This window comes from Lacerta agilis, chromosome 2, assembly GCF_009819535.1.
Source record: "Lacerta agilis isolate rLacAgi1 chromosome 2, rLacAgi1.pri, whole genome shotgun sequence".
In the NCBI taxonomy this organism is placed as follows: domain Eukaryota; kingdom Metazoa; phylum Chordata; class Lepidosauria; order Squamata; family Lacertidae; genus Lacerta; species Lacerta agilis.
Genome location: NC_046313.1, coordinates 1,437,556 through 1,465,270, shown reverse-complemented (window position 1 = coordinate 1,465,270; position 27,715 = coordinate 1,437,556). Strand labels below are relative to the sequence as shown.

The 27,715-nt window shown below is 46.7% G+C and overlaps 7 protein-coding genes across 7 annotated transcripts; 4 read left to right on the top strand and 3 right to left on the bottom strand.

Moving 5' to 3' along the window:
- Positions 1 to 8,629: 8,629 nt before the first annotated feature.
- On the bottom strand, positions 8,630 to 9,138 carry LOC117039578 (histone H2B 5-like). Its single transcript, XM_033136741.1, has one exon. The coding sequence runs from the start codon at positions 9,103 to 9,105 to the stop codon at positions 8,725 to 8,727; it is 381 nt and encodes a 126-aa protein (XP_032992632.1). The 5' UTR covers positions 9,106 to 9,138; the 3' UTR covers positions 8,630 to 8,724.
- A 326-nt stretch (positions 9,139 to 9,464) lies between these two features.
- Positions 9,465 to 9,938, top strand: LOC117039570 (histone H2A type 2-B). The gene has a single exon (XM_033136730.1). The coding sequence runs from the start codon at positions 9,527 to 9,529 to the stop codon at positions 9,914 to 9,916; it is 390 nt and encodes a 129-aa protein (XP_032992621.1). The 5' UTR covers positions 9,465 to 9,526; the 3' UTR covers positions 9,917 to 9,938.
- A 330-nt stretch (positions 9,939 to 10,268) lies between these two features.
- Positions 10,269 to 17,964, bottom strand: LOC117043002. The gene is made up of 6 exons (XM_033142624.1): positions 17,532 to 17,964; positions 14,864 to 14,918; positions 14,299 to 14,361; positions 12,277 to 12,449; positions 11,493 to 11,585; positions 10,269 to 10,688 (listed from the first exon to the last, which is right to left on the bottom strand). Exons 1-6 carry the CDS (start codon positions 17,934 to 17,936, stop codon positions 10,302 to 10,304), a joined length of 1,176 nt encoding a protein of 391 aa, XP_032998515.1. The 5' UTR covers positions 17,937 to 17,964; the 3' UTR covers positions 10,269 to 10,301.
- LOC117039551 (histone H2A type 2-C-like) lies at positions 12,057 to 12,563 on the top strand. The gene has a single exon (XM_033136707.1). The coding sequence runs from the start codon at positions 12,103 to 12,105 to the stop codon at positions 12,490 to 12,492; it is 390 nt and encodes a 129-aa protein (XP_032992598.1). The 5' UTR covers positions 12,057 to 12,102; the 3' UTR covers positions 12,493 to 12,563.
- Positions 17,965 to 19,294: 1,330 nt separating the features above from the next.
- On the bottom strand, positions 19,295 to 19,762 carry LOC117039560 (histone H2A type 2-C-like). The gene has a single exon (XM_033136718.1). The coding sequence runs from the start codon at positions 19,708 to 19,710 to the stop codon at positions 19,321 to 19,323; it is 390 nt and encodes a 129-aa protein (XP_032992609.1). The 5' UTR covers positions 19,711 to 19,762; the 3' UTR covers positions 19,295 to 19,320.
- Positions 19,763 to 20,079: 317 nt separating this feature from the next.
- LOC117039588 (histone H2B 5) lies at positions 20,080 to 20,653 on the top strand. Its single transcript, XM_033136753.1, has one exon. It carries the CDS (start codon positions 20,170 to 20,172, stop codon positions 20,548 to 20,550), a length of 381 nt encoding a protein of 126 aa, XP_032992644.1. The 5' UTR covers positions 20,080 to 20,169; the 3' UTR covers positions 20,551 to 20,653.
- Positions 20,654 to 22,539: 1,886 nt separating this feature from the next.
- On the top strand, positions 22,540 to 22,900 carry LOC117039597 (histone H4). Its single transcript, XM_033136765.1, has one exon. The coding sequence runs from the start codon at positions 22,543 to 22,545 to the stop codon at positions 22,852 to 22,854; it is 312 nt and encodes a 103-aa protein (XP_032992656.1). The 5' UTR covers positions 22,540 to 22,542; the 3' UTR covers positions 22,855 to 22,900.
- The last annotated feature ends 4,815 nt before the right edge of the window (positions 22,901 to 27,715 follow it).

Below are 27,715 nucleotides of genomic sequence, written 5' to 3'. Positions count from 1 at the left end.
CCATTGCTGCACCTTTTCTCCGCTTGCACAGAAATGTGACACAAACTCAGCCCTGTGGTTTTAATTGTTTGACTTAAAGGTAAAGGGACCCCTGACTACTAGGTCCAGTTGCGGACGACTCTGGGATTGCATGCTCATCTTGCTTTACTGGCTGAGGGAACCGGCGTACAGCTTCCGGGTCATGTGGCCAGCATGACTAAGCCGCTTCTGGCGAGACCAGAGCAGCACATGGAAATGCTGTTTACCTTCCCGTCGGAGCGGTACCTATTTATCTACTTGCACTCTGACTTATTCAGCCCTCAAATCTTAAGGAGGGGCAGAGTGGGCTGGCAAGTTTAGAAAGCCGCTGTTTTTACAAAGCTATGAGGGGAGTTGTTTTGGCAAAAATAGAGGGAGTGAGAGGTGCAGGATTCAGTTAATAACCTCCCCCCTTCCAATAATCCAAGCACTGCACATATTCTTAAACAGGGAATAAATCTGACCTGGAGTGGAAAGATTCTTCAGGTTTGTTGTTCAGAGGTTACAAAGGAAGCCCTGAGTCAGACACTTTGCAAACCGTCTACATTAAATCTCCAGTCTCTTCCTTTCCTCTGACTTGGCTGTGAATTGTTCCACCAACAGTAACACTGCTCCCATAAGAAATAAGGAAAGAGGTCTTTACTGAAGCCCAAATAAAATAATAATGGTAAAGTAAAACAAAACTGCCATGAGACTCCAGACTTCGGAAGGAAACAGACCCTGAGAAGGCCTCTCCCCCTTCCACTGCAACCGCTTGGGAAAGAGGCAGCGCCACACAGAGCTGCTGTTACGAGATCAGTGGCTCCCACTTCCCATTTTCTAATTAAAGACTCTTCAGAGAACCAGGGGCGTTGCTAGGTGCTAAAAAAGGACTCAGGGGTGCAGGCCTGTGGCACAAATTTGCATCTGCTAATTTTGCATATGCTAATTTAAGGATGTCTCTGGGCAAAAGTAGAGGGCAGCTGGCTGAGGACTGCCAGCCAGCGCTGCCCGCTCGCTACTTTGCACCATGGTCTGTGAGGGGTAGCAAGAGGCAACAGAGATGTGCCCAGTGCCCAGCTGTCCTGTAAGCAAATTTAAAGAGAGAGAGAAATTAAAATGGGAGAGAAAGGGGCAGGAGATCTCGAGCCAAGGATCCCGCGGAGTGGGATGGGGGGGGGGGAAGATTTGAGTTAGTTTACATTTAATGCCCTACCAAACTCACAGCCCTTTCAAATCCACATGTTCCAAAACACAGATACCCTTGGAAATCCAAGTGGAGTAAGCCCACTTGAACTCAGTGGGGCTTACTTCTGAGTAGACCAAGGGTTTTTCTGTTGGGATGACAGGGTGCCAGGCCTACTAGCTCTAGCAATTCCTAGGAAATGATCTACATTCCACTTCACTTGTGTTTTATTTGTGGATCCTCTACAATTCTATATGCTTCTAGAACTTTATGATGGGCACAGCATACAACAACCTAAATAACTAAGGCATACCTTCCAACATTTCTCTGGTGAAAACAGGGACATCCTCTTCTGCATCAGGAAGCCTCTCCTGCGTTTGATCTCACCCCCCCACACAGATGTCATGCATGCACACATGTACACCTAGACATCAGTCACCTTGAGTCAATGACAACCTACCTCGCAGGATTGTTGTAAAGAAAAAATGTCTGAGGGAAGGAACGGTGTATAACACCTTCCACAGATAAATAGAATAGAATAAAATTTTAGCCTTAAGCTGCCTTGAGTCCCTGTGAGGGGAAAAGGCGGGATATAGTAGCAGTAATGGAAACCGTGAGAAAGCTTGGGAACATACGATAGAAGAAATCCTATAGAACTCAGTGAGATTAGGTTCTGAGTAAAAATGCTTAGGATTGCAGTGTAAGGCTGCCCAGTCTTTACCCAGTTACCTGGAAGTAAGCTCCGTTGAGTACTGTGGGACTTACTTCTGAGTAGACCGTGTAAGGCTCCATTTTCAATAAAGGAATAAATACTAATTAAAAATGGCTTGCTGCTGAAGCATTGCACTTAATGGATTTAAAGTGTTTTGGTGACCTTTTCCTTCAAAATTATAAGAAGGGCTTCATATGCCAGATTTACCATTTCCTTCATTGGGAGCAGGGATTTTGTTTCAGGATAAACAGGACTCTGTTTTTGCACCGGTACACCCACTCACCCACCCACCCACCCACCCCACTTTTAATTGTTCTCTGAGATGTGGAGGGGAGGAAAAAGGAAAACCGGGACATTCTGGGATCAAATAAAAAACCAGGGCATCTGTAATTTCAGGACTGTCCCCGGAAAATCAGGACACTTGGAGGGTATGCTAAGGTTGTGTTGTTGTTTGTAAAAAAGCAAGTTTCTAGACCTCATGGTGGCTGTAAGTATAGATTTCATAGGAAGAAGAGAAGTAGGAAGGCTTAAGTGCTCTGTATAGCAGTTGTCTTGCATTTGAGTGGCTTTGGGTCACGGGTTTTAAATGCATGTACAGCTTTGCCTTTGCCCATCCAGATTATGAGGAGGATTAGCTTGAGCAGCATTTACTGAAACATAATGATGGGCTATTGGAGTTCGTTGAGCTTTTTGCCTTGAAGGACAAGAAGATTCACTCCTCAATTAGAGTTTTGATGGTTTCGGAAGTGGCACACTGCCCTCCAGTGGCCAGACAGCTGAACTGAACAAAACAACAACAACAACAACAACATGTAGCTCTCTCCCTCTCCCTCTCTCTCTCTCTGTCTCAGGGCTGGGCCAGACATTTTGCTTCCTGGGAGGCAAAGGTGGTGCCCCCTCCCATTCCACATACAGAAGCCGAATGCACTGGCACCTGAATGTTAGTTCCACACTGGTGACAGTTTGGGAGAGTGTCCTCTACAACACATGAGGCAACGAGGGCACGTAGTCCTCCAGGTGGAAAGGGCCAGGGAGGCCTTAGGAGATAAAGTCAAGGGGATCCGGCTGCCTCACCAGGCCTAATGGCAGGGTGTCTCAAGGAACCTCCCATCTCAACCCCAATAGTACGACATTAAAGCAGGACCACGAGCCCTCTCCCTACAGTGTTCATTGTGCAATGTATTTCGACTTAACCTGAAACAAATGCCTATTAAAATGAATGTGTAGAATCAAACAACCAACTACCAGTGTTCTAAATTTCAAACATTCAGTTTTCCTGGAGTCCAACTAGCAGTGGACAATGCAGTGGGACTCTGCCAGGTACCTGACCTCCCTCTAGCCAATATGTTCCTGCATCCTGGGATGGAGAGGGGAAGGGACAATGTGGCAGCAAGGTTGTCGCAGTGGAAATGCTCCAGCAGGAGCTGCATTGGATTGGCTCTGCTGATGTGTTGACCCCACGACAATCTCAGAGTTCGCTGGGAAGAAGGATTGACTGTTAAACCACTCTGGGAATTGTAGTTCTGTGAGGGGAACAAGGGTTTCTAATAACTCTGAGCAGCCTTAACAAACTAGAGTTCCCAGGATTCTTTCAGGGAAGCCATGACTGTTTAATGTGGTGCAGTACTGCTGTAATGCATAGTGCAGATGGGACCCCTGTGTGGGCAATGTCTACTCTAGTCTTAAAAGTCACAATGATTGCTAAGTTTTCCAGCTGCTATTATGGGGTTGGCCTCAGCACCAAGTTCAGCTCACTGCACATTGCTTATGTCTTAACAGAAACCAGAAGAAGCTGCAAGAAACAGTGAAACAGAATGAGGACTAGAATCATAGAATCCTAGAGTTGGAAGAGACCACAAGGGCCATCCAGTCCAACCCCCTGCCAAGTAGGAAACACCATCAAAGCATTCCTGACAAATGGCTGTCAAGCCTCCGCTTAAAGACCTCCAAAGAAGGAGACTCCACCACACTTCTTGGCAGCAAATTCCACTGTCCAACAGCTCTTACTGTCAGGAAGTTCTTCCTAATGTTTAGGTGGAATCTTCTTTCTTGTAGTTTGAATCCATTGCCCCGTGTCCGCTTCTCTGGAGCAGCAGAAAACAACCTTTCTCCCTCCTCTATATGACATCCTTTGATATACTGGAACATGGCTATCAGATCACCCCTTAACCTTCTCTTCTCCAGGCTAAACATACCCAGCTCCCTAAGCTGTTCCTCATAAGGCATCGTTTCCAGGCCTTGGACCATTTTGGTTGCCCTCCTCTGGACACCTTCCAGCTTGTCAGTATCCTTCTTGAACTGTGGTGACCAGAGCGGAATACAGTGGTACTATTACTTCCCTTGATCTAGATGCTATACTCCTATTGATGCAGCCCAGAATTGCATTGGCTTTTTTAGCTGCTGCATCACACTGTTGACTCATGTCAAGTTTATGGTCTACCAAGACTCCTAGATCCTTTTCACATGTACTGCTCTCAAGCCAGGTGTCACCCATCCTGTATTTGTGCCTTTCATGTTTTTTGCCCAAGTGTAGTGCTTTACATTTATCCCTGTTAAAATTAATCTTGTTTGCTTTGGCCCAGTTCTCTAATCTGTTAAGGTCATTTTGAATTGTGATCCTGTCCTCTGGGGTATTAGCCACCCTTCCCAATTTGGTGTCATCTGCAAACTTGATCAGGATGCCCTCAAGCCCATCATCCAAGTCATTGATAAAGATGTTGAATAAGACTGGGCCCAAGACAGAACCCTGTGACTAAATGAACTGTATATAAAATGATAATAATAAAATATGCTCATCTGCTTAATTTGAATGACTTTATCCATGGCATAGGAATCCTACTGTCATTGGCTGCCAGAGTCTAGATTAGTGCAGCAGAAATATCTTCTGGGGGGGAAATGATTGATGTATTTGTTTTGTGTTTTGTCCTTAGGGCATCAGCCTTCTGACTCATCTGAATTTTGTACACCTCCTCAAATGTGGGAATGGCTAGCATTTTTTGTGAATCGTTAGAGTAAGTGGGTGGGTCATGCTCTTTGATCTGCTCCAACACCTTCCTTCTCTGAGTTCCCCAAGTGCACTCCTGGAAAGACTGGTGAAAGCACCCAGAGTGGTGGAAGATGCTGAACACTCACAGCCACTGCTGACAGATTTAATTTGGTTATTAGCAGCAATGTTGATGTTGATGCTGCCAGTGCTGCTGCTGATTCTGCTGGTGATGGCGATGCCACTGCTGCCTGCCAGGAGTTGGCAGGTTAGCAAAAAACAAAACAAAACCTCTTAGGCAACTGAGAGAGGGAGCTGTCCTTAAAATATAAAAAAGGATGAAACGCACATCCCTGCAGCTTCAAGATTATGGAAGGAAAAGAGAAAGCCAATGTGTGTGCATGGCTTTTGCTACTCATATGGAAACAAGCAGGTTGCAGGGAGCAGACCAGAGATAGCCAATAGTCCTTCAGATGTTTAACCACAACTCCCACAGCTTGCATGGCCAATGAGAGAGGTATAGCGTGGGGGGGGGGCAAGGAGGCCATGGTCCCATGTGCACATTTTTGAGGGGGTGTAATCAGGCACCTCCATGACAGCCATGGACCCCTAGCAGCTGAGGTGTGGCAGCAGATGGGTTGATCTAGTGCTCAGGTGAATGGAGGCAGCAGTAGAGGAACTTGTTGGGAGGCGGACTCCATTCACCCTCTCTAGGCACACCCCCCTGGCGCATGCACCCACCCCAGCTGCCCAGTCCAACAGGGGGTGCAACACATGCCCCAGCCTGGGCTCTGGTAACACACACTATGCCACTGGCCAATGCTCAAACATGATGTGAGTTGTAATCCAGAAATCTCTGGAGAACCAAAGCTTCTCCATTCTAGAACTAACTGATGTCTTCCTTTCCTCCTCCTCCTTCAAATTCATATAACGTTCTTCATCCCAAAACCACAAGCCAATTCACAGCATAGAATCTTAATTGTTGTAAGGATAAAAAGAGAAAGGCTCCCACGAGCCAGTCAAACTATCAGCTACAATCCTGAAATTCTCAAGACACAGTGAACCATCACTGAGATTTGAAATATCTCCTCTTACTTTCACAGAGGGTTTGATGTGTGCAGTGTAGCCAGTTGCACAAAGTCAAGAGTCACATTCATTACCCTGCCTCTTTGCCACCTACATTTTGCCTCTGATGAGGCACCACATACAGGTAGTTAAGAGATGCCTCCATTACAGTTGTGGTGGCAGCTAAAGATGTGGCTTCAAAGGGCTCACCCAAGGACCCCTTAAGAAACAGAACTCACCTGGATTGCCTTTGAAATTTGGTGTCAAATGCAAGCCCTGTTGGGAATGGTTCCCCTTGGGTGCCAGAAGTGGAGCTGGCTGTCTTTGTTTGCAGGTGTGGTGTGGCCTTTTCTGTCTGCAGAAGAAGAAAGGAAAGCCTCGGGAGCCCTCGGGTCACTTGATGGCGTGGAGACCCATTGCCTACACTGACTGGCAGGCTCCCCAGAGTTTCCGGCAAGGAACTTTCCCAGCCCTTCTTGGAGATGCCAGTGATTGAGCATGGGACTTTCTGCATGGAAAGCAAATGTTCCACTCACTGCACTTCCCCAGCAGGAATATAGTTCATTTTCCATGTGTTTTTATGTACCAATACACTATACAATATCATATCGTTTTATCCGTCAAACATGTTCACTACCTTCTATACCAGGCATAGGCAACCTTCAGCTCTCCAGATGTTTCGGACTACAATTCCCATCATCCCTGACCACTGGTCCTGTTAGCTAGGGATCATGGGAGTTGTAGGCCAAAACATCTGGAGAGCCGAAGGTTGCCTATGCCTGTTCTATACCATTTGTGGATTCTGTTGGCTCCCCCTGGGGCTTTTGTGCTATTTGGGGGACCACCTACTTTGTGCTTGTACAATACAAAGAGCAACACATGCAGCAATGGCCCCGTGCCTCAAGGAATTGGCAATGCATTTTGACAGGGTGAAGGCCGTACCACAGTCTTCCTCAACCCAGAGCTCCCTCTGTATGTTGCTGAACTACAGCTAGTAGTTCTACAACTAGTAGCTAGCAGGGAGTGGGGAGAGTCCATCAGCACCTGCAGCACCCCAAGGTTGCAACACAGGGTGCTTTGCTGTCCCTCTGGAAAGACTGATTAACAGTCGTCAACAGGTTTTCCGCACCTATCAGCTGATCACCCATTCCCACCCCCCTTCTGAGTAATACCCCTCCCCACTCCCTCATTATATTTAAGGGTCTGGTGACTTACGTTTCAGTGTATCTGAAGAAGTGTGCATGCACACGAAAGCTCATACCAAGAACAAACTTAGTTGGCCTCTAAGGTGCTACTGGAAGGAATTTTTTATATTATTTTGTTTTAACTATGGCAGACCAACATGGCTACCTACCTGTAACTGATTAACATATGTATGAGAACCCACAGCATTCTTAAAAGTGAAATGAAGGTGCAAAGGGGGTGCTGGTAGTGCAGCAATAAAACTACTAGCTCATCTGGTAATTGGATGCTGAGATTCCTGCATTACAGGGGTTGGACTAGATGACCCTTGGCGTCCCTTCCAACTCTACAATTATGTGATTATAAGAAACACACAGGGATAATTGTGTGTGTGTGTGTGTGTGTGTGTGTCTCAGAGAAAGGTGCGTTCCTTCCCACAGGTGACTATTTGCATACTTGGAGGCCAGTAGGAGTTAGTCTCCATCAAGCCTGGAGAAGCAGCCCCTGTCAGATTTCAGAAAAGGAACAGAGCTAGCAGAAAGAAGCTACAAGCAGGCCAGCAGCAAAAATGGTGCAGGCAATATCGAGGTGGTAACCAGCCGGCCCCTTTGCCCTGCTATGAGCAGCCTCTGCAGACCGGATTTCGATCAACTCCGTATGACTGCATATGCCCATTAGGTGGCAGTATAGAGAATGGCATGTGGGGGGGGGGGGTGAAACACCAAGGGAACAGGGATCGCACTGTTTATTCTGTAGCGATCATATTCTTCCTAATACGGAAGCAGCTTGCACTTGTTACATTGGGCTCCCCCCCCCCCCGCTCCGCACAGTGCCATTTTCCTAGGAAGCCTATTGAGGATGCTATGCCCAAAGTCCCCCCAGGATCTCTGAAGCTTAGAAAGGTGCCCAGCAGGAGACACCAATCCATATGCTGTTGAGGTCTCAAGGCTTAAATAACGCCTCCCGCTGAGCCGATTCTTTGGGGGAGTGAATCGGGAGCAGCGAGCGAACAGGACCTTCCCCATGACTAGATCGATTTTGCTATACTAACTTGCGCAAGTATTGATGAATTGCATACAGGTCGAAGGACGGAGCATTCAAGTCAGTTTCAGGAGTAAATCTCTTCCCCCAAAACGGACGAGGTGCTAAAGTGTACTAACTAGCGGGACCATCTCCGCAGAACGTGACCTAATGCAGGCTATATATCTAGATCCCGTTTATGGAGATTAGGCCTCGTTTCAAAATTATGGCATTTAAAAAAAGAAATTAAGTCAGTACTAATCTGAAATTTCTGTGCCAAAAGCAAAATCCAGAACAGTGTGGCTGCAAAACCATCTACGAAACTGATGTAACGGAGGATGGGCGGAAAGAGGGGAACGTTGCACTTGTTTGATAGGTTGCCGCAGTAACAGACGAGCCTGGGGAAACTGAAGAAGTCATTGCCTTTTATTGCAGGGATGGGGGTGGGGAAGGACGCCAACGTGCCAGGTAAATATCCTGCAGTTTGGAGACAAGTGACTCGCTTTCTTATGAGAAAAGTGGGTGGCTCTTAAAAGAGCCTTTGGGTTCTGGGTGGCCTTACTCAGCAGCGGAGTCCGCTTACTTGGAGCTGGTGTACTTGGTGACAGCCTTGGTGCCCTCCGAGACAGCGTGCTTGGCCAACTCCCCAGGCAGCAAGAGGCGCACGGCCGTCTGGATCTCCCGGGAGGTGATGGTGGAGCGCTTGTTGTAATGAGCCAAGCGAGAAGCCTCTCCGGCAATGCGCTCGAAGATGTCGTTCACAAAGGAGTTCATGATGCTCATCGCCTTGGAGGAGATGCCGGTGTCGGGGTGAACCTGCTTCAGCACCTTGTAGACGTAGATGGAGTAGCTCTCCTTGCGGCTCTTGCGGCGCTTCTTGTCGCCCTTCTTCTGCGTCTTGGTCACCGCCTTCTTGGAGCCCTTCTTGGGAGCGGGAGCAGACTTGGCTGGCTCCGGCATTGTGAAGGAAGCCCCCCTTTCTGTACCAGCAAAAAAGAAAAGAAAAAGCAAAGTGTGAAGAAGGCTAACTCATCCCACCCCTGTATTTATAGTCTCTCTATGCAAATGAAGGGTTCCAACGCCGAACGTTTCCATTGGCTGAGGGCAGCATTTTGTAGCGCCGCCACTGCGCACGCACATGCAAATTAGAGTGCTGCAAGCGCCGGGTTTTCATTGGGCGGCAGCTGCCTCTCCGCTCCCGATTGGCTGCCTTTAGAAATTGTCTTCTTATTGGCTCCGCGATGCTGGTGACAGATCTGACCAATCCGTAATTGCGCTTCTCTATGCGAGGAGGGCATAAAAGGCGCCGGGGGTTCTTTTCTTCTTAATTTGCAGTTTTGTTTTTTGTTGCGCCTCTGAGCAGAGCTGAGTCAGTGTCGCCATGTCTGGCCGCGGCAAGCAAGGTGGCAAGGCGAGAGCCAAGGCGAAATCGCGATCCTCCCGCGCTGGCCTCCAGTTCCCCGTCGGCCGCGTACACCGCCTGCTCCGAAAAGGGAACTATGCGGAGCGGGTCGGCGCGGGAGCCCCCGTTTACCTGGCCGCAGTGCTGGAGTACCTCACAGCTGAAATACTGGAGCTGGCCGGCAACGCTGCCCGGGACAACAAGAAAACGAGGATCATTCCCCGTCACCTCCAGCTGGCGGTTCGCAACGATGAAGAATTGAACAAGCTGTTGGGAGGCGTCACTATTGCCCAGGGTGGAGTCTTGCCCAATATCCAGGCTGTTCTGCTTCCCAAGAAGACAGAGAGCCACAAGCCCAAAGGCAAATGAGGATGCGGGCTCTTTCTCCTAACAAAACCCAAAAAGGCTCTTTTAAGAGCCACCCACAAATATCAAAAAAGGCTGAAAAAAATCACTACTAGTGAAAATGCGTTCCTAATGAAGTACCTTTCCCCCTCCCTCCCCTCCCGGAAAAAAATATGCGTAACATTTTGTTGCTTCGTTGCACATGTTGCAGTATGATTTGGAAATGGAGGTAAAATAGAGCGCTGACGTTTGACAGCTACAAAGTATAAACGAAAGTGGCATACAGTTTGGTGCATAAAGCTACTTTGTAACAGCAATACAACTCTTTGTTGAAAACGTGGATGGCCCTTAAAAGGGCCTTTGGTTATTTTTTTGTTAACTGCTAATGCTACTATGGTATCGCCAAGTTTTAGCCGCCGAATCCGTACAGAGTGCGGCCCTGGCGCTTCAAGGCATAGACCACATCCATCGCAGTCACGGTCTTCCTCTTGGCGTGCTCCGTGTAAGTCACGGCATCGCGGATGACATTCTCCAGGAAAACCTTCAGCACGCCCCGGGTCTCCTCGTAGATCAGCCCAGAGATGCGCTTGACTCCTCCACGCCGAGCCAAGCGCCGAATAGCAGGCTTCGTGATGCCCTGGATGTTATCGCGCAGCACCTTGCGGTGACGCTTGGCGCCCCCTTTCCCAAGACCCTTCCCGCCTTTACCGCGACCCGACATCTTGAAGTCTCTGCGAGTGACAACGACAGGAAGCAGTTTCACTTTATATAGTCTGAAAGCCGACCTGAAGGAAAACTTTGAGGGTGGAACGAGCGGGGAGTGAACACAGGAGCGTATACTGTTACAGCAACGCTATAGGCCAATGCTAAGGAAGCTTCTCCAATAAAACGCCGCAGTATTTCAAAACAGCCAGTAATAAATTACCTGCAACAATTTAACTGAGAGAGCGCGCGTTGGCGCCTTCTCTGCTTTTGAGCAGGCGTAGAAAGGTATTTTTATAACGTGCAGTTCACTCGCTTCCCCTTCATTTCTGTGTAGGGTCCCTGGAAACTCTGGCGAATACCAGGACAATGGTACAATCTGAGCATATGAAAGCTGTTTTGTAATGTCATCCCACTGGACCATCAAGTGTTGGAATAACTCAGCTTGCGCTGGAGGTTGATATACCTACATGAGAGGGCAACTCTAGTCTAGTCCGTCCTTTAACCCATGATGACCTTTCTTCAGGCTTGAGGGATACTCTTAGGGTTGCTTCCCTCATTACCTAATTCTTTTCTTCTTCATCCTCACGTTAATGGGAGGAGGAAATTTTTGTGTTTTTCCTGCAGAGATGTGACAGCAAGCATGGCTTGTTGCCGCTGAAGCCAAGGTAAAGCATGCTCTTCCGTCCAAGTTCTAGTGTAAAGTTCAATTTCTGCTAATGGAACTTAATCGTCGACATGGACTGAGTTCCGCCTCCTCATTTAGAGTAATGTTGGCTATCTAAGTAATTAAAAAATTGTCCAGTAGCACCTATTTTATTTATTTCGACTGCGACAGACCAACACAGCTACCTACCTGAATCTAGAATCATGGTTGGAGATCTTGTTTGACACATACACTCTCATGGTAGATCTGCTTGGAGACACAGCAGACCTTTGCCCCCTCTAAACTAAGCTCCAGCAGCACCTCTATTCCGCATATCTCTGCGGTCTGCGTGTTAAGGGCAAGAAATAAAATTAACAATGAGTTTGATAATAATTAAAAGAATACATCTATACTTGACCAGCTGCCCACGAGACCAAAGCTGACACATTAACTCTAGGGCGAAATTTAGCGCGCACACGACAGAAACAAGCTCTTCTTTATGGCATAATTAAAATTATTTCATTCAAAGCACAGCTCACGCATTAGAATCACTCCCACCCTTCCTGTCAGACGACTGAAAGCACAAGACGCGGAAGATCGGAGTAGGGAAGCTGTTATGCCCCAGCTTTTCTATTGGCTGAGAGGGCTCTTAAGCTCATCCCCACTGGTGCGCGTACATGCTAATTATGAGCCTGTGATTGCCCACTTCCAATTGGATGAACGCGTCGTCTCCATATTCAGCCAATCAGAAGCGTCATTTTCGAGCCTCTCGGAAGGTATAAAAGACTCTCGCCGGTTTTGCCTTCTGTAGTTGGTTTTCTCTCTTGGGAGGGGGAAGTTGTTTGGATTTAGTGACGACAGGATGTCTGGCCGCGGCAAGCAGGGAGGCAAGGCGAGGGCCAAGGCGAAGTCGCGCTCGTCGCGGGCCGGCCTGCAGTTCCCCGTGGGCCGCGTGCACCGCCTGCTGCGCAAGGGCAACTACGCCGAGCGGGTGGGCGCCGGCGCGCCCGTCTACCTGGCCGCCGTGCTCGAGTACCTGACGGCCGAAATCCTCGAGCTGGCCGGCAACGCCGCTCGCGACAACAAGAAGACCCGCATCATCCCCCGACACCTGCAGCTGGCCATCCGCAACGACGAAGAGCTCAACAAGCTGCTGGGGAAAGTCACCATCGCCCAGGGCGGCGTCCTGCCCAACATCCAAGCCGTCCTCTTGCCCAAGAAGACCGAGAGCCACAAGGCCAAAGGGAAGTGAAGCTGCTGTTTCTGGGCCTCGCAGTTCTCGTTGAAACCGAACCAAAGGCTCTTTTCAGAGCCACCCACACCTTCCAGAAAAGAGCTGATTGGTGTTGCCTCAATCGCCTCTTGCTTTCCCCTTTCCTACAGTTTGTAGAAAATGAGGCCGTATGGTATTTGTGCTTTAAAATTTTAAATTCTTTCTTTCTGATATTCATGGTTATCAAATATGTCTAAAGTTATGTCTTTGATCTACTGCACTGTTAAGTTTAAATTGTAGCTGTACTGTCATGGTTCCTCTGGATAAGCTCCTGAGCCTCACAAAACAAAACAACAAAACACAATGTGTAGTGCTGGGAAGGTGATGGCCTGTCAGTTTGGACATTGCTTGTTGCTGTCAACTTCACCACATGAAGCACCCAAACACTTGGCTGCCAATTTGTCTCCAAAGTGTAAAAACAAGAATAATAATCACTATAAATCTAGATTCAGGGAGGTAGCCGTTTTGGTCTGATGCAGTTGAAAAAAATTAAAAAATAGTCCAGTAGCAACTTACAGACCAACTAAGTTTGTTCTGGGTATAAGTTTTTGTGTGCATGCATTTCAGGTATCTGAAGAAGTGTGTATGCACATGAAAGCTTATAGCCAGAACAAACTTAGTTGGTCTCCAAAGCACTACAGCACAAAGATTTTCTAAAAGTTGCTTCTCCGGGGGGGGGGGGGACTAGATAAGGAGTTTGCTGTCGGTGAGCAATCCTTCCCCTAGCACAGGTGTTTTTACGTTCCTGCCATTAGGGGACCTTTTGCCAGTTTTCTAGCTGGAGAATAAATATAACTTGGGGAAAGTGAAATGGAAGATGTAAAACATGCTTGGGCTGCAGCCACCTCTGTTGGCAGGGATCCTGTGTCCCCCACCCGCCTGCATATCCTGGAGCATGGTCTCATTCCTGCCTCCATATAATGTTTTCAACTAGCTGTTGAACCACTTTGTTGAATATATGCATATTTTGGCAGATCCCCCTTCCTTTGGAGGATCTAGTCTGACAGCACCCTTTTGAGTGCTCTTGTCTTAACATACAAATTATACTGCTGCAAGATCATCACATGGATGATGTATTTGCAACAATTATGTCCTATGCTTAGGCTTTGAGTCATGAATTTTAATAAGCTGGAAAGGCAAAGAATTTAGTGGAACACCCCCCACCCCCCGTAACCAAATGTATATGGCAGAGGGCCTTGGGGAAATGACTATAGCACAAAAGAGCAGAATACTGCTTCACCTTGTGTCAGGGAAGGGAAGGTGCTGTTTATGGTGTAGCCTAGAGAGGCCTTTTGAATTAATGTGACGACATATCTCAGTTGAGTCCAAAATTCAGCTGTGGGTGTGGGCAATAGATTTGGGAGGAAGTGCAATAATGGTATTCTACCAGGTGACCTGTTTGAGCCTTTAGGACATATCAGACTTCTACCAGACTTAATTTACTGTTTTGTTGTGGGGACTAGCCAGATGGGAATTGAGGGGAAAGAAGCACAAACAATAATTTATCAAGCGAAATAATCCATTTTAAAAATCAGAGCTGCTCTTCAAAACACAGGAAGGAAAATTGAGAAAAAAACACAGCATAAAGTTAGCAATTGTGTAAATAATACTTCTTGTTGTTTTACTTTTAGTGGTATGGGTAGCGAATGCAAGAGGAAGCCAAAGGCTCTTCCCCTGTCCAAATGGGTGTGGTGAAAGAGGTGCAGGGATGGAAGAAGCTGCACTATCAAAAAAACTGCCCCTCTCCTTGACAACTATTTTGTCCATCAACTTTGGTCACCATACTCTGCTCCTCTGCTGCCATGGATGCCTTTAAGCCCCCGCACTGGACCTCAGATATAATAGCATCTGCAGATGGACAGAGGCACTAATGGAAAGTGAATGAATGGGGAACCCCCCACCTCACATGTATCTGTGGAGTTTTACACACATTCAAAAGTTGCCAATTCAGCCAAAGTACACCCTGCCATCAGTAGAGAATAAATACCATTTAGATTTGCAGAACTGGCACTTGTAAAGTGTTTCCTCTCCACTTGCAGGAAACCAGTTACTTGGTGTGGCAGCTCCTACACTGGAACTCACTGCCCATTGATATTAGGCAGATGCTGTCTTTGTATTGTTTTCAGCGCCTGCTAAGAGCCTTTCAGTTTTAGCAAGACTATCTAGCCATGTAATTTTAGCATGTGATTTTTAAAGTATATATAACAGTTGTGCAGTTACTGATTTTAATTTTTAATGTAACTTGTTTCTAATGATTTTAACAATATTTTAATGAAGAATTTCAATTGTTTTTTGTTCAAATAAGTGGTATGTAAATTTTGTTTCAATAACTAATCTAGCTTTCCCCAACCTCGTGCCCTCTGGACATTCTGGATGGCAGCTCCTGTTATCTGCAGCTCTCTGGTCTGCACGTAAGGTGGATTCAAGCAGACAAAGCCATTGTACTGACATGGGAAAACTAACTTTTGTAAATTGAACTAAACAGTCTGTTTTCTAAAAGTGATGTTTTAAAACTCGTCTCATCACATATTTGAATATGATCTACTGCACCCTCTGGAGAGTTTATTTCAGGTGTGCTTCAGAAGGTAGAGAGGCCCAGTTAACAATGCAAGATCGGTCTTAAAGTGAGCTCCTGGTTGTGTACTACTGGCCTAAGAATCCAAAGATACCTGGAACAGGAGGCTGAAACATGAATCTCTTTACTGCATTAACAGCAAAAGCAATCTCTCTAAGGTGCTACATGACAATTTTTTTTAATTTATCCAGATAGTGTGAGATAGTAATTTTCTTCCCACAAATCTCAGGAAATGAGAGTAGTTAGGAAAGTACTGAATTGATATCTTAGGGTGTTTATGCAATGGCATGTATTCAGTTGAAGAATAGAGGGTTCCAAATATACTCAATATACTCAAGTATCTGCCAGCTTCCAACATCTTACTTGGTTTCAAAACAGTAATTATATCCTAGCTGACAATTATTCAGTCCCATGTGCTTCTCCGTTTAACACAGGGTGTCTCTAATGGGATGTTTTTTATCTTGGTTTCTGGTTCTTCAAACACAAGAAACGCAAAGCTCACAGGAGTGGCAAAGAGCAATAATATAATAATAATTATTATTTATTATTTATACCCCGCCCATCTGGCTGGGCCTCCCCAACCACAATATTAAAATACAAGGAAAGAGGCTGTTGCAAAATCTCAGGATTAAAGAGCAGTTCCTTTCTCAAGCTACCAAGCAAACAAGACTTGGCCTAAGTGGAAATTTAGTGACCAAAAAAAGTAGACTGAAGTGGCCCTCTGGGTCTTCTAGTTGCCAGAGCAGCATCCAGATTTCCAAGGCCTTGGGTGTCTTAATCTCTTCCCCCATTTCACAAGTTTTCTTCACTTGCCAAAGAGGCTTCCATTTTGCTGCCTCAGTCAAGGGTGGTGTCTGTGCTTTTCTTTCCAGCAAACATTGCTGCAAGCTCCATATCTGGAAAAAAAAAATCCCTATCAGAGGAGCTGCCCAATGCTGCCTTCCCTGAGTTTTAATGGCAATGTGGGCATTGGGAATGCTGCAAAGGGCAAAACACTACTTGGTCATTTCAGAAGTAACAAGGTAGGCATGTAACAATCTCTGCACCCCTCCCATTAAAATTTCACCCATTTATTATTCTCCCCTGTAATCTTCAAATGGAATTTCTTTTCTCATCTGTTTTTAAGAATATTTCTAAACTGCCAGCTCATTAAAAAAGTGACGGTGGGGTATAATGAAAGCATTGAAGGATCATAAAACTATAAAATATAGAAAAAATGATTAACACAGAACCATAGAATTGTAGAGTTGGGACCACAAGGGTCATCTAGTCCAACCAGTGCAATGCTGGACACTTTTGCTCAATGTGGGGCTTGAACCCATGACCTTGAGAATACAGTAAGAGTCTCGGGGGGTGTTGAGATTCCTGCATTGCAGGGGGTTGGAATAGATGACCCTCAGAGTTCCTTCCAACTCTACAATTCCATGCTCTGCAGACACAAATGTGTTTTCTGAAAACACTTGGTGAAATGAACATTTTCAGCAGGTAATGAAATACAGTATCAGAATTGTAGGTACATGTCTCCCTCAGCCTACTCATAAGGAAACGGTAAGAAGCACTACATTTAGGAGTGTACACATGGACCATACCAGGTCACATCGCAACAAAGCATTGCTCCTCTGAGGAACAGCGAGTGTGTTTGCCATCGATGGTTTTTATAAACATGCTCTTTGTAAAAAAAAAAAAAAAAAGTACTTATTCCTCTAACTGAAGCATTTGAGGCATGCAGAATATTTAAAACAAAACAGACAATGGTGCCAGTGTTCCTAGAGTGGAGCAAAGGTGTTATATAAATTTCCCTCCCCCTCCTTGAACAGTGTACAGCAAGTGCCAATCTGCACCTGGATTTCCTGACCTGACCTGGAATGGATGAGGCTGAACCAAAAATGCTGAAGCCCATTGAAGTCAATGGATGCATGGCGTTGGGCTCGAACAGTGCAAAAGAGACCTGGCAGAATCAAACCAGAGCAGAGCTAAAGACTCCTCTCTCTTTGCATGGCTTTGGAATGCCAGTTTCTGGGTGCTTTTAACAGATAGAAAATAAGTTGCTGAATTAAATCAGGATTTTAAAATAAAGTCAACCCATTTCATTTCTCTAAAAATCCTGACCGGTTGCAATTAATGTACACCAGTTCCTATTTAAAGCAGGGCATTTCCAGCTCAAAATTTCCACTAAGGCTGAAAGCCTATAGCCACTTACTCAGAAGTCTCAGCAGGACTTCCGAATGAATATGCACATGATACTGAACGTCAGGGAGAACATAAATGGCCGGTGCCCAAACAATTGCCAACCTGACGCCAAGTGCCTCCGTGTACCTGGGTTGTGCAAATGCCGATGTACTGGGTAGTAACGACAGCTCCCTTTTTTGTTACGTGGGTGGCCCTTAAAAGAGCCTTTGGGTTATTTCCAGCTGTGCTGTAGCGACTGGGAAGCAGCTCAAGCCCTCTCCCCACGGATACGGCGTGCCAGCTGAATATCTTTCGGCATGATGGTGACCCTCTTGGCGTGGATGGCACACAGGTTGGTGTCTTCGAAGAGACCCACCAGGTAAGCCTCGCTAGCCTCCTGCAAGGCCATGACGGCAGAGCTCTGGAAGCGCAGGTCCGTCTTGAAGTCCTGGGCGATTTCTCTTACCAGGCGCTGAAAAGGCAGTTTGCGGATCAGGAGTTCTGTCGATTTCTGATAGCGGCGGATCTCCCGCAGGGCTACGGTGCCCGGGCGATAGCGGTGGGGCTTCTTCACCCCACCCGTGGCCGGGGCGCTTTTTCGGGCAGCCTTAGTGGCCAGCTGCTTGCGGGGAGCTTTTCCTCCGGTGGACTTGCGGGCAGTCTGCTTGGTCCGCGCCATCGCTCTTCCTCAAGCAGCAAGACGACAGTACGCTTCTGCAGCACGGATGCAAAGTGGGAGAGAGGACCTGGGAGCAGAGAATTTATAGGGAAACCCTCCTTCCCTGATTGGCCGAGAACGCGAGCGTAGCGGCTCAGGGGTTTGAATTTCCCGGGCTTGGAAGGGATTGGATGCCACCTCGGCGGTCTCTGTCCCCTCCCAGACCTTCTGCCTGAAAGGTGCTCCAGTTATATCATGGATCCTAAGCACGTAACCTATAAAATTACTTTTTTTGGGGGGGGGAATCCCGGCCTATTCTACCTCACAGGGTTGTTGTGAAAGTAAAAATACAACACATATCATGCGTGTGGAGTGAAACAGTGTTCAGCGACCCAGAAATATATGAGAGATGTTATTGGTTTCCGTCAGGAGATGGAAATGCTTAATGTTGGACCCGTAACAAAGACTCATTCTTTATAAACACAGTTGACTTTATTTGTATTTGTAGTCAAACCTCACCTTGCTGGAACGTCAAGGCGGCGAACAATTTGGACAGGCCAGCAGCCGCGTAAATTCCAGCTCCAATAGCGCGTATCTTAAAGTTGCTGCCGTTAAAAAGCTGAAAAAGCTGATGAGCCAGATTCGTGCGACCACAGGCCATTCCAACTCCCACCGTTCCTATAACGTGACAGCCGTTTTTGGATCAAAGAGAATTAAATTGGCAGTACCTTTTGAGATGCGGAGCTGAATAGGCTGCTTTGAATTTAACATGCAGAGGCGGAGTTACAGGGCTAAAAAACCCCGCGCTATGCAATGATTGGTTCAGAATCGTACCCCCTACCGACAAATGCTTTGATTTTACGGGGTCAGGAAAAATACCAGGGTTAGAGTATGTCAGCTCCCGCGTTCCACATAATTCTTTCTCAGGCTGCATCAGAGCCAGATTGCCACGGAGCGAGCTATTGCCTTGGCATGCCAATTCGTTTTCTAATACAGTACAGTATTTATTTGTTCCGAGTACCCAAAGGTGTATTTTAGATATAAAATGGGGACGGTAACGACTGCATGATCCACGTAGGACATCATCCCTTAACCAAGAGCTGTTCATCAGCGGGAATTACTGATACCCGAACAGCCAATATTTTTCTCAACCACGGAAATTAGGACAAGGGCTCAGCTTCACCTAACTTGGTAGGATGGCAATTGTAACTCGCGGGTTAATACGATTTAACTTCAAGTGCTAGACATATTTTGAATCCCGTTCTAAATACAAGAACACAACTTGTTCTCAAAAGTCGCCAACAGCCTGGACTCAGCTCTTTCCTGGAAGGTGTGGGTGGCTCTGAAAAGAGCCTTTGGGTTCAGCGTTGAGCGAGGGATTTTCCTTTTGGGGAGTAGCCAAGGTTTACTTCCCTTTGGCCTTGTGGCTCTCGGTCTTCTTGGGCAAGAGGACGGCTTGGATGTTGGGCAGGACGCCGCCCTGGGCGATGGTGACTTTCCCCAGCAGCTTGTTGAGCTCTTCGTCGTTGCGGATGGCCAGCTGCAGGTGTCGGGGGATGATGCGGGTCTTCTTGTTGTCGCGAGCGGCGTTGCCGGCCAGCTCGAGGATTTCGGCCGTCAGGTACTCGAGCACGGCGGCCAGGTAGACGGGCGCGCCGGCGCCCACCCGCTCGGCGTAGTTGCCCTTGCGCAGCAGGCGGTGCACGCGGCCCACGGGGAACTGCAGGCCGGCCCGCGACGAGCGCGACTTCGCCTTGGCCCTCGCCTTGCCTCCCTGCTTGCCACGGCCAGACATCCTGTCGTCACTGGCTCTCACGCAACACACAGCACGCACAATACAAAAAGCAGCACTGATGAGCGAGGACCGAGGCGGGGGCCTTTTATGCCTTCCTAGCGCCTGCAAAGTACCGTTTCTTATTGGTTCGTCGTGCGTCCTGCAGCCAAAAGCCAATGAGAATGCACATTTCTCGACCTGACCAACCACAGAAGTGGAAACGGCACTCTTCCAATAGGAACGGGAATATCACAGTCCTATGATTTGCATGTGCGCGCGCAGCGGAGATGATATCAGGAGGCTCGGCAGCCAATAGAAATATGTCAGCCCAGCAACCTTCATTTGCATAAAGGGCCTTTAAATAGAGGACGGTCTGAGACTGGCAGCGCCGCATTTCTGTTTGCAGTCTGCTGTGACTAGAGAAAGGTGGTTTTCGATTGCTTTTTATTTTCTCCGGATTGAAGACTCTTTTTTGCCACAATGCCTGAGCCAGCCAAGTCTGCTCCCGCTCCCAAGAAGGGCTCCAAGAAGGCGGTGACCAAGACGCAGAAGAAAGGCGACAAGAAGCGCCGCAAGAGCCGCAAGGAGAGCTACTCCATCTACGTCTACAAGGTGCTGAAGCAGGTTCACCCCGACACCGGCATCTCCTCCAAGGCGATGGGTATCATGAACTCCTTTGTGAACGACATCTTCGAGCGCATTGCCGGAGAGGCTTCTCGCTTGGCTCATTACAACAAGCGCTCCACCATCACCTCCCGGGAGATCCAGACGGCCGTGCGCCTCTTGCTGCCCGGGGAGTTGGCCAAGCACGCTGTCTCGGAGGGCACCAAGGCTGTCACCAAGTACACCAGCTCCAAGTAAGCAGATTGTGCTGCTTAGAAAAGAACTCAATAACCCAAAGGCTCTTTTAAGAGCCACCCACTTTCTCACAAAAGAGCTTGAGTCATTTTTCATCCTGAGTTCCTGTGAATGTTGACATTGCACTTTTATTAACTATTAAGTGAAAACATGTGGCATGGCTCAAATACACGTTGAGCAGGTGTGCTTCACAAACCTATGCATAGTATCTTCAAAAACTAATAAAAGCTTTTATACAGTCAACTTAGTTTGGTTTGTGGTGAAATCAAGAATGTGTTTTGGTTGATGGGAGCATAAACTTTGCTACAGGATAGCTAGGCCTGGCACTTACAATACAGTACTAATTTCTGGACGCTATAACGTAATTTTTGAGTAGCTAAAAGTGACATGTTTTAGTTACTGTTCTTCTGTAACATTGTGTCCTGGTAGCTTAGAGCCTCAGAACTATTACTGTGTTAGGTTTTTGTGTATCGCAGCCCCCACATCCTTCAAGACACCGGTACATAGAATTGTATAGTGGGGCAGGTTGTTGAGGGTCATCTAGTCCAACCCTCTGTGATGCAAGAATCTCAACTAGATCATACATGATGTGCAATCCTAAATTGGGAGGCAAATAAAGGCATATCTGACATGTGTTTTGCAACCTATGACAGGCATTCTTCCCCTCTAAAGTCACAATGAGGAGCTACTGAAGGAGTTGATACTAAATTATGAATCAGGTTTGCAAGTTTTAAATTACAGGGTATTTAATATAGAAGCCCTGATTTGGATGTAGCCTATGGGTTTTGCTACTGATATGTCTGTGTTGTAGTATTAAAAATGAGGATGCAGCAGAACTTTCACGTTCTGGAATTGAAACTTCCAAATTAAGTTAATCTTCATTGTTCCTATACATCACCCCTAGAGATGGCGTGTAGGGGGGGGGAAACACTTTTACTGGCATTTACCACAACTTTATCCTGATTTTCTGAGGCTCACAGGGAAGCACTTTATTATAAAAATCCAATAAAGTAGATTTGGTTTAGGTGGTAAACTACTACTGAAAAGAAAATCTTGCCAAGGTAGTCCAGTGAGTTCCAAGTTTCATCAGGAATCTGAATAGGCAACTCCTGGTAACATAACTACACTTGGCTCTCCAAAGTCCATTATATATTTGTGGGGGGGGGGGGAGAGAGAGAGAAATCAAATACTTAAGCACACCAAGTAGGAATCCGGACCAGATTTTTTTTTAGTATTGGGCTTATCCCCTCCATCCATGTTCCAAAACACGTTTGGATTTAATCTCATTGCAATCAAAGCAGAGACAGTTTTCAACACAAATTGCATATGCACCAGTTTCCACTGAAAACATGGTCTTCTCCACAGGACTCCTGCAATAAAACACACTTTTCTCCTCGGTAGGCGACAGCACGGCTTACATTAAGGTGCCTTTGGCGTCTCCGTGGTTTATTAATTGTATGCAAGTGTTAAAATAATTTATCACAAATGCACATGGTCGCAGGCTGCTCTCATTCCTAAACTTCATTTACAGCGCCAAAGAAAGAGGACCGACTTTCTCATCGAAGATATTATCAGTCGTTTTTATCTTGCAACAGTTTCACAATTTGCCCTGTGCTAACAAAGTAGCGCAAATAAGCAGGGGAAGGACTAACGAGTTCCGTTGGACAGTTTTGTATCCATTTTTTGCTTGTTTCAGTCTGCTCTCTCTTGCCTCCTTTGGGCAAGCTGAGAGCGTTATCTTCTACGCAGACTCAAGAGCAAAGGAACGGCGCCAAATTATTCAGCTTGAAACGGCGATTTGAGATTGGGCATTTTGAAAATCTCCCGCTGCTCATTTGAGGAGCAGCGTCCTATAGCGAGAGAGGCGCGTTAGGTAGCACCGCCCTCCCTGGAGCTGCCAGATTTCATTCTGGTCCGCCTACATAGTATATCAATCAGCCGAGTGCGTCGTTCTCCTGCATTACTTGATTCTTTCTTTGTGTGTTCATTGAGAAGATGTCGGGTCGCGGTAAAGGCGGGAAGGGCCTTGGGAAAGGGGGCGCCAAGCGTCACCGCAAGGTGCTGCGCGATAACATCCAGGGCATCACGAAGCCTGCTATTCGGCGCTTGGCTCGGCGTGGAGGAGTCAAGCGCATCTCTGGGCTGATCTACGAGGAGACCCGGGGCGTGCTGAAGGTTTTCCTGGAGAATGTCATCCGCGATGCCGTGACTTACACGGAGCACGCCAAGAGGAAGACCGTGACTGCGATGGATGTGGTCTATGCCTTGAAGCGCCAGGGCCGCACTCTGTACGGATTCGGCGGCTAAGTACTCCTACACCAACAACAAAATATCCAAAGGCCCTTTTAAGGGCCACCTACTCATTCATAAAAAGCTGAATTTTCCTCATTCCGTAGGGATGTGAAAAAGCAGGAGTTGCTCCCCTTAACGACAGGTCCGAAATGTATGTAAATCAAGAAAGTTGAGATGTGCGGTGGCCGTTTACAGTTCTGTTCATTTTTTAATAGATGCAACGCCTTGAATGGTTTTTTGTCTCCCGCTTGACAGTTTGAGTTAAAAAAGCACTTTATTGGTTCTTCAGTGAAATTTCTAGGGAAGGCAGCCTATAATTACGGCCCTAAATTAACCTCTAAGGGGCTTTTTGCTCCTCCCCTTCATTGTCACCCCACGAGGGAGTAAGGCTCCCAAACTGGGTTAGTACCCGCAGGAGGATTCCGGACGCATTCAAACGGGCTTTTTCTCTGGGCTTCGGTGAAAAGCGTGGGTGGTGGGGGGAGGGAGGCGGAGGGGCAGGCAGACAAAAGCCAGGGAACAAAAGGCTGGGTCTCCGGGCAGGAAACCGCGATGCCTCGTTTCCCAGCAGCCTTTGCGCCAATTTCTTTGTTCGCCTCTTTGTGACCTTCAGCTGTCTGTGGCCAATGAGAACCTGTGGCGTCACTCCATCGCTTAGAGACGCAAAGCACTCTGGGATAAGTAGTTCCGAGGCGGTCCGTTGGCGCCCGCTCGCGGCTGAGTGGGAAAGCGCGGAGGTGTTTCAGGATTCGGATGCGGGCTGTGAAAAAAGGGACTATGACAGGAGCTCGATTCCTTTCCTCCCTTCTCAGTGTAGTGTGCTGGTGAGTGCAAACAGGATCGCAGCCAAGGCAGGGAAAGTGAGAAACGAGAGGGGAGGGGAGCTCGAAGAAGTAAATCTCTCTCCCTGCTCCCTCCCCCATAACCAGCAATATCTTACCAGTAATTAAATAACGGGTTGTATTCAACTAACTTTTACTTCCAGTACACCTGCTTAGGTTCATTAATTCTAATGGGTGTATTCTCAGTAAAATGTAGTTGAATAAAACCCATTGTCAGTTGGAAAAGGGAAATGGGAAACCTGTGGTATGGGAGGGTGTGGAATTCTGACTGATTGCATAATTACTCGTAGGCTGCTATTTTTCATTAAGGATTCCAATTTTCCTTTCTCCCCCCCCCCCCAAGTCATGGGAGAGGAGCAGACTCAGCTCTAGCAGCTGAAAATCTATGTTTTCTCCTATGTTTTCTTAGATTTATGTAGGCATTAGCCATGTAAGGGCCGGGCGCTGACCTTTTGAAAATGAGCGAACAAAAGAAAGCATGGTCTTTCAGGAAGCTGGCTTCTTCCCCCAGTGACTGCCAACTTCTGTGCAGAGCTGCAGGGTGCACAGTAGCAGCACCTCACCTTCGGTTCTGGTGTGAGTTTTCTTTCTTAGCATGCCAGTGTCAGGTTCTCAGTCTTAGCTCCTGGGAGGCTCCTGAGTGTTTTTAACAGGGATGATGGCCATTCATCAGGCAAATCCTCATTGCTTTACCTGCATGGCAGGGAAAAGCTCACACATACAGTTGTATCCAAATAAGTTTTGCTCAGAGTAGACCTGTTGACAACAAAGTATCTAAGTTAGTAATGTCTATTGATTTCAAAGGTTATAATAAACCATTCCTTTTCTGCTGTAAGCTACAAGCAGAATTGCAGTTGACTTTCCACTCCATATGTACTTTCTCCTGTGTTCTGTCTGCACTGGGGGGCGTGGCTTAGCCACTGTGGGCGGGGCCACTTGAAGCTCTGCACACGCTCACAACAACCCTTGTGATGATGGCTGACATTTTATGACTGTTTTTGTCCATCTGTTAATTATTGTTAATATGTTCTCTGTGTGTAAAATTAAACAGTATAGTGCTCTTACACTATAAGATTATTCTTAAAATAATGGTTTACAAAAGCCACCCCTTTTCCAGCCCCCACCTTTTAAGCAACATGGTTAATGGTGGTGGTGATGACAACTTGCAAGGGTTTTCAATTCATTACAAACATCATGGTCGCTTTCAGGTCCAATAGTGCTGCACTTTGTCTTTCATAAATGATTGCGTCAGGTGGAAGCCCCTTATAAAGTGAATGAATAATAATAATAAATAATAATTTTATTATTTATATCCCACCCATCTGGCTGGGTTTCCCCAGCCACTCTGGGTAGCTTACAGCACATCTAAAAACACAATAAAAACATCAAGCATTAAAAACTTCCCTAAACAGGTCTGCCTTCAGATGTCTTCTAAAAGTCAGGTAGTTGTTTATTGCCTTGACATCTGCTGGGAGGGTGTCCCACAGGGCAGGTGCCACTACCGAGAAGGCCCTCTGCCTGGTTCTCTGTAACCTCATTTCTCATAGTGAGGGAACCGCCAGAAGGCCCCTCGGAGCTGGACCTCAGTGTCCGGGTTGAATGATGGGGTGGAGATGCTCCTTCAGGTGTACTGGGCCAAGGCCGTTTAGGGCTTTAAAGGTCAGCACCAACACTTTGAATTGTGCTCAGAAACGTACTCGGAGCAAATGTAGGTCTCTCAGGACCTGTGTTCCATGGTCTTGGCAGTCACCAGTCTAGCTGCCGCATTCTGGATTAATTGCAGTTTCTGAGTCACCTTCAAAGATAGAGTGCATTGCAGTAGTCCAAGCAGGAGATAACTAGAGCATGCACCACTCTGGCAAGACAGTCCACAGGCAGGTAGGGTCCCAGCCTACGTAGCAGATGGAGCTGGTAGACAGCTGCCCTGGGCACAGAACTGACCTGCATCTACATGGATAGCTGTGAGTCCAAAATGACTTCTAGGCTTCACACCTGGTCCTTCAGGGGCACGGTAACCCCATTCAGGACCAGGGAGTCCCACATACCCACCCGCCCCCTGTCCTCCAAAAACAGTACTTCTGTCTTGTCAGGATTAACAATGCATGGCAATCCCATGCTGAATGCCTACTTTTTAAAATTAACTTATTAATTGATTCTTATTCATATATACAAAAATACATAGCCATTACAAAGTATCTTTTTTGTAATATACTAAGATAAGACAGCTACTGAGTCTGAAAAAGAACAAGGTCAGAAAAGGGAAAAGGCAATAAAAGGAGAAAACTAAAAAGAAAAGAGAAAGGGAGAGGAAAGTGAAAGAAAGTAAGAACTACAGAAAGAAAAGAGAGTAAAAGGACTTCCAGGTCTCGGTTCTGCATTCTACTGTATCTTCTATAAACCAATGTTTTTTTCAATATTCAAATCCTGATACTATAAGCTCATTTTCTCTTTCACACAAAAAATCTACAAGAAATTTCCAATCCTTAACAAATGTCAGTTATGATTTTTCTTAAATTAAACATCTTAACTTTCCCATCTCAGCCAGATCTTTGTGCAAATAGCAGTCTCACAACTGTAGTCATATATTGGAATAATCTTCCATAGTCCTTTTTCTAATTATGTGTCCATTAGCCCCAAGAGAAAAAGTTCTGGCTTCAGTTGAATAGTAACCTTTAAAATCTGCTGTATCAATGTATGTAATTGTATCCAATATATTTTTTAGCCTTTTTACAGCAAACATTTGAAACATTTTTACACATTTGGAATAGCTTCTCTATAACTACACTGAATGCCTAGTGAGTGTGGAAGCACCCTGAACCTTTTCCTTCCATGAGGTTTGACTCAAGCAAAATATTATGGCTGGAATCCTGTCTTCACTCACCCTGTGGGTGTAAGCATAATGGAACTTAATAGGACTAACTTCTGAGTAAACATGCATAGGATTGTTCTGTGCAAAAGAATAAAAAACATTCTGAAGGAAAAGGTTGTATGTTTTAATGTTGGGCCTGGAGTCAGCATTGCCAGGGGCCTGAGGAGGTTCACTGTCATCTACATTGTCTGGAGCTGTGACTGGATGCCATCATTTTGTTTAGCCTTGTGTATGTATGCTCCACCATGTGTAGGAGGCCACCTAGGTTCCTCCTTCGGCAGAGGAGGAGGAGGAGGAGGAGCCCATCAGAACCCACCCACCCCTCTCTCAGACAACAAGGAGGAGCAAGAATAGCATCCACTGGAGGCAGAGAGCTATGGCAGCTTCTCACCAGTGATGGCAATGAAGAAAACAGGGACTTCTGTGGTAGTGACGGGAGGAGCAGCAACCAGGTAGTTGCAGAACCTTCTCTGTCTGGACTCACTCACTGCTGCACTGGCAGCGGTGAGGAGGGAGCTGCGCCCTGGTGGCCCAGAGCAAGGGAGCTACAGCACTGACTTCTGGTGTTCTCCCCTTCGCTGCCCCACAACAAGTGTCTATATGCATGGGTGAGTGTGCACAAGGGGGCCACCCATGCAGAACACAAACTTTAAGTCTCTTGCCCACAGCCCAAAAACCTGGAGCCAGCCCTGAAATGATGCCCATATGTGGTGCAGTTGGTGTGTCTTAGCATTCCTTCCATGGGGGGGGGGGGTAGAGGAAGGGGAAGTGCCACTTTGAAGCACCTTCTATCAGTGCTTTGCAAACATATACAGTATTTAAAATAACACGCTAAATAAGATATGGTGCCCAATTACTTGAAGGTGCCCTTTTAATTGACCAAATGTTTTACAGTATGTAAACGGGTTAATCAAAGTGATTGATCAAATGTGCAATCTTACTCTAAATAACTATTCTGCATGGGTCTATGCTGCTGAAACATCTCTCCTGCACATTATCTATACAAAAGCTTGGAATGGCGAACTGCCCATTTGGCCTTAACGGGCAATGCCACTAGTTGCATGGCACATGCACTGCTCATTGTATCCTCCTGGACAAACCCTCCATCTGCAGGAAAACAGTTTCATTCACAGGCTGACTCTCCCAGGCCCATCTCAAGAACATC

Excerpts from the sequence above, each read along its gene's own strand:
- LOC117039578 (XM_033136741.1), bottom strand. The coding sequence starts at position 9,105 with ATGCCGGAGCCAGCCAAGTCTGCTCCCGCTCCCAAGAAGGGCTCCAAG.
- LOC117039570 (XM_033136730.1), top strand. The coding sequence starts at position 9,527 with ATGTCTGGCCGCGGCAAGCAAGGTGGCAAGGCGAGAGCCAAGGCGAAA.
- LOC117039551 (XM_033136707.1), top strand. The coding sequence starts at position 12,103 with ATGTCTGGCCGCGGCAAGCAGGGAGGCAAGGCGAGGGCCAAGGCGAAG.
- LOC117043002 (XM_033142624.1), bottom strand. The coding sequence starts at position 17,936 with ATGGCGCGGACCAAGCAGACTGCCCGCAAGTCCACCGGAGGAAAAGCT. Across the intron at positions 12,450-14,298 it reads CATGGCAGCAGAGGAGCAGA|AGGACGGCTTGGATGTTGGG; the intron begins GTATGGTGACCA and ends TTCTTGGGCAAG. Across the intron at positions 10,689-11,492 it reads AGCAGATCTACCATGAGAGT|TTTTCCTTCAGGTCGGCTTT; the intron begins GTATGTGTCAAA and ends CCACCCTCAAAG.
- LOC117039560 (XM_033136718.1), bottom strand. The coding sequence starts at position 19,710 with ATGTCTGGCCGTGGCAAGCAGGGAGGCAAGGCGAGGGCCAAGGCGAAG.
- LOC117039588 (XM_033136753.1), top strand. The coding sequence starts at position 20,170 with ATGCCTGAGCCAGCCAAGTCTGCTCCCGCTCCCAAGAAGGGCTCCAAG.
- LOC117039597 (XM_033136765.1), top strand. The coding sequence starts at position 22,543 with ATGTCGGGTCGCGGTAAAGGCGGGAAGGGCCTTGGGAAAGGGGGCGCC.